The sequence below is a fragment of the Austrofundulus limnaeus genome, unplaced genomic scaffold (assembly GCF_001266775.1).
Source record: "Austrofundulus limnaeus strain Quisiro unplaced genomic scaffold, Austrofundulus_limnaeus-1.0 Scaffold376, whole genome shotgun sequence".
Taxonomy (NCBI): Eukaryota; Metazoa; Chordata; class Actinopteri; order Cyprinodontiformes; family Rivulidae; genus Austrofundulus; species Austrofundulus limnaeus.
Window position 1 is genome coordinate 19,552 of NW_013952778.1, and position 2,837 is coordinate 22,388.

The following is a 2,837-nucleotide window of genomic DNA, read 5'->3' on the forward strand; positions in this document are numbered from 1 at the left end:
TCTTATCTTATCTTATCTTCTTTATCTTCTCTTCTCTATCTTATCTTATCTTATCTTATCTTATCTTATCTTATCTTATCATATCTTTATTTGGGTCTGCTTTAGTCATTGCAGTGACAACATCTACTCTTCCTGAGGTCCACAAAAGCATTTATTACAAAGCAGTTACACACTTATAACATTAGTAACAAGGCATATTAGTTTATAAATGTACAATTATAAAAATATACCTTATATCTCTATATTATAACATAATTAATCAGAGCTCTAACATTTGTTATATTTAAAAAATGAAGGAAGGAACTTCAATGTTCTCAGTTTTTGTTTGGCATTCCTGTTGCATGATGGAGAGTAGGGATGCATCATATATCGATATTGATATCGGTATCGGTCCGATATGTAAAACGGGGCCGATATTAATGCCCCATATTGATTTCTCACTGTTTATCTTTGTGTTTGTGTTTTGGGAGATGGTTGGTTGAGCTGCATCTGTTTGATCATGATGATATTGATGCTGCGTAACCAGGAATAACTGAAGTACGGAGCCATGTCAGAGGTCTGGTTGTTTATTTACCGTATCAAAAAAGACCCAAGTGTGTTTGTGTGTACATGTATAATATTATAATTTGTGTGTTTGTGTAATATCGGTAAATATCAGTCATCAGCCATAACAGCAATAATTATATCGTATATCGATATCGGCTGAAATTTTCATATCATGCATCCCTAATGGAGAGTAAAACTACCATCAGTATTATTTCATGTGTTTTATATTATGAATTTATTTCTATTAAATTGTTTAGAGTTAAAATGAGAAATAATTTTTCTATGAAATGTTATTTAACCAGGTGAGTCCCGTTGAGATGTCAGATCTGTTTTTAAAAGGAGGCCTGGGCCTGAACACAACCTGTTCTACATGTTTTTAGTGGTGGGGGAAACAGCAGTACCTGGAGAAAACCCACACCAGCACAAAGAGAACATGTAAACTCCACACAGAAAAGACCCCAGGTCTGAACTGGAGATCAGACCAGGACTTTCTCGCTGTGAGGCGTCAGTGATAACCACTGAGCCATCATGTCAGAATTGACATCTGATTTATTAGCAGCACTGTTTTGTTGTTTTACTAAATATTGAAACAATGGAATGTTTTGTGCTTAAATGAAATTAGATTACCGTAGATGTTTTTGTTAAATGTTACTACAGAGGTAAAGTAAACCCTTGTTAATACTTGTAGCAGTGTGTCAGTGACTGTTGCTGTATCTGTGAGTCTATAAACATGTGTTTTTAGTTCAGTCAGAACCACACTGAGTTTATTTCATCGTACAGTGTTTCATCCTGCTCCTCCTGTCAAACAAACCATGTTGTGTTTTCTGCAGGATCTGTCCGGGTCCATCGATGACCTGCCCACTGGCACAGAGGCAGCCTTGAGTCCAGGCGTCAGCACTTCTGGGGTGTCCAGCAGTCAGGGCGAGCAGAGCAACCCAGCCCAGTCCCCCTTCTCCCCTCACACCCCACCCCACCTGCCAGGCATACGTGGACCCTCACCCTCCCCTGTGGGCTCCCCGGCAAGCGTCACCCCGTCCCGGACAGGCCCGCTGTCCCCCGCTGCAGTGCCAGGTAGAGCTGGACAAGTCTCACTGCTGGATGACACGTTAGAACCCCCATCATTACCTGTACCCCACCTACAGCTCCTATCATTACCTGTACCCCACCATACAGCCCCCATCATTACCTGTACCCCACCATACAACCCCCATCATTACCTGTACCCCACCATACAGCCCCCATCATTACCTGTACCCCACCATACAACCCCCATCATTACCTGTACCCCACCATACAGCTCCTATCATTACCTGTACCCCACCATACAGCCCCCATCATTACCTGTACCCCACCATGAGGTGACATCACAACTATTAGTTCTTATTTAACTTTATTTAAGTAGTAAATAGTGTTTCAGAATTCACATTTCACAAATCCTTGTGTTTATTTATACTTTTCGAAGGTATGCTATCAATTTTATTTTATTTTTATGATTGAAACCTATCAGAAACCGCTCACGCAATGTAAAACGGTGAAATGTAAAGTAAAGTACAGAGAAGTAGTTAGAAGTCTTTCTCTTCAGGATGTTGTGTTGATGGCTCAGGGWTTGTTTATGTGTGAARACAMAACTGGAGAGGTTTGACTGAAACAATAATCACAGAATAGTTAACTGTCCAAACAGAGATTATTAAAGTCCTAATCTTGTTAGAGCACTACTGATTGTGATGCTTTCACTAGAGTTTTATCAGTTTGACTGTAGAGCTAATAGTTCATTAGTCATTACTTGAATTTATCAGGATCTAAATGGATCCTCCTCTCTGTTTGTGTGTTTATTTTGTGTATTCTTGGCGTCCTGCAGGTAACCAGATGCCTCCTCGACCACCCAGTGTTCAGTCTGACAGCATCATGCATTCTTCCATGAACCAGGACAGGGGTGAGTGCAGACAAATCCTAATCTTCACCTTTTAGGAATAAATGTCACAGAAAACTCACCTGCTCAGAATATTTTCCTCCTCCGTTCAGTCAGGTTGTGTCAATCAGATCCTCTGTCCTGCTGTAAAACACAGCCACACAGTGTGTGTGTTTTACAGCAGGACAGACTCCTGTCTCTACAGCCTGAGCTCCCTGCTCCTCTCTGCAAACATTTCTGCCCTGAAACTCTCCTCCAGGCTGCACATTTTACTCTGTTTACACTGTCAGCTCATGTGAGGGAACAGCAAACTGTTGTTTTTCTCTTCTATCTCAGTTCAGCTCCGTGCAGAAGTCTCAAACCACCATATACTGTATATATA

The 2,837-nt window shown here is 40.9% G+C and overlaps 1 protein-coding gene across 1 annotated transcript in view; it reads left to right on the forward strand.

The window, feature by feature from the left end:
* Nucleotides 1-1,376: 1,376 nt before the first annotated feature.
* Nucleotides 1,377-2,837, forward strand: part of LOC106528382 (AT-rich interactive domain-containing protein 1A) — a gene marked incomplete at its 5' end in the record, with an annotated part of 17,363 nt that continues 15,902 nt past the window's right edge. Inside the window, 2 exon segments of the mRNA XM_014023533.1 lie at nucleotides 1,377-1,617; nucleotides 2,405-2,479. Of these exon segments, the coding sequence (XP_013878987.1) occupies nucleotides 1,377-1,617; nucleotides 2,405-2,479 (316 nt within the window).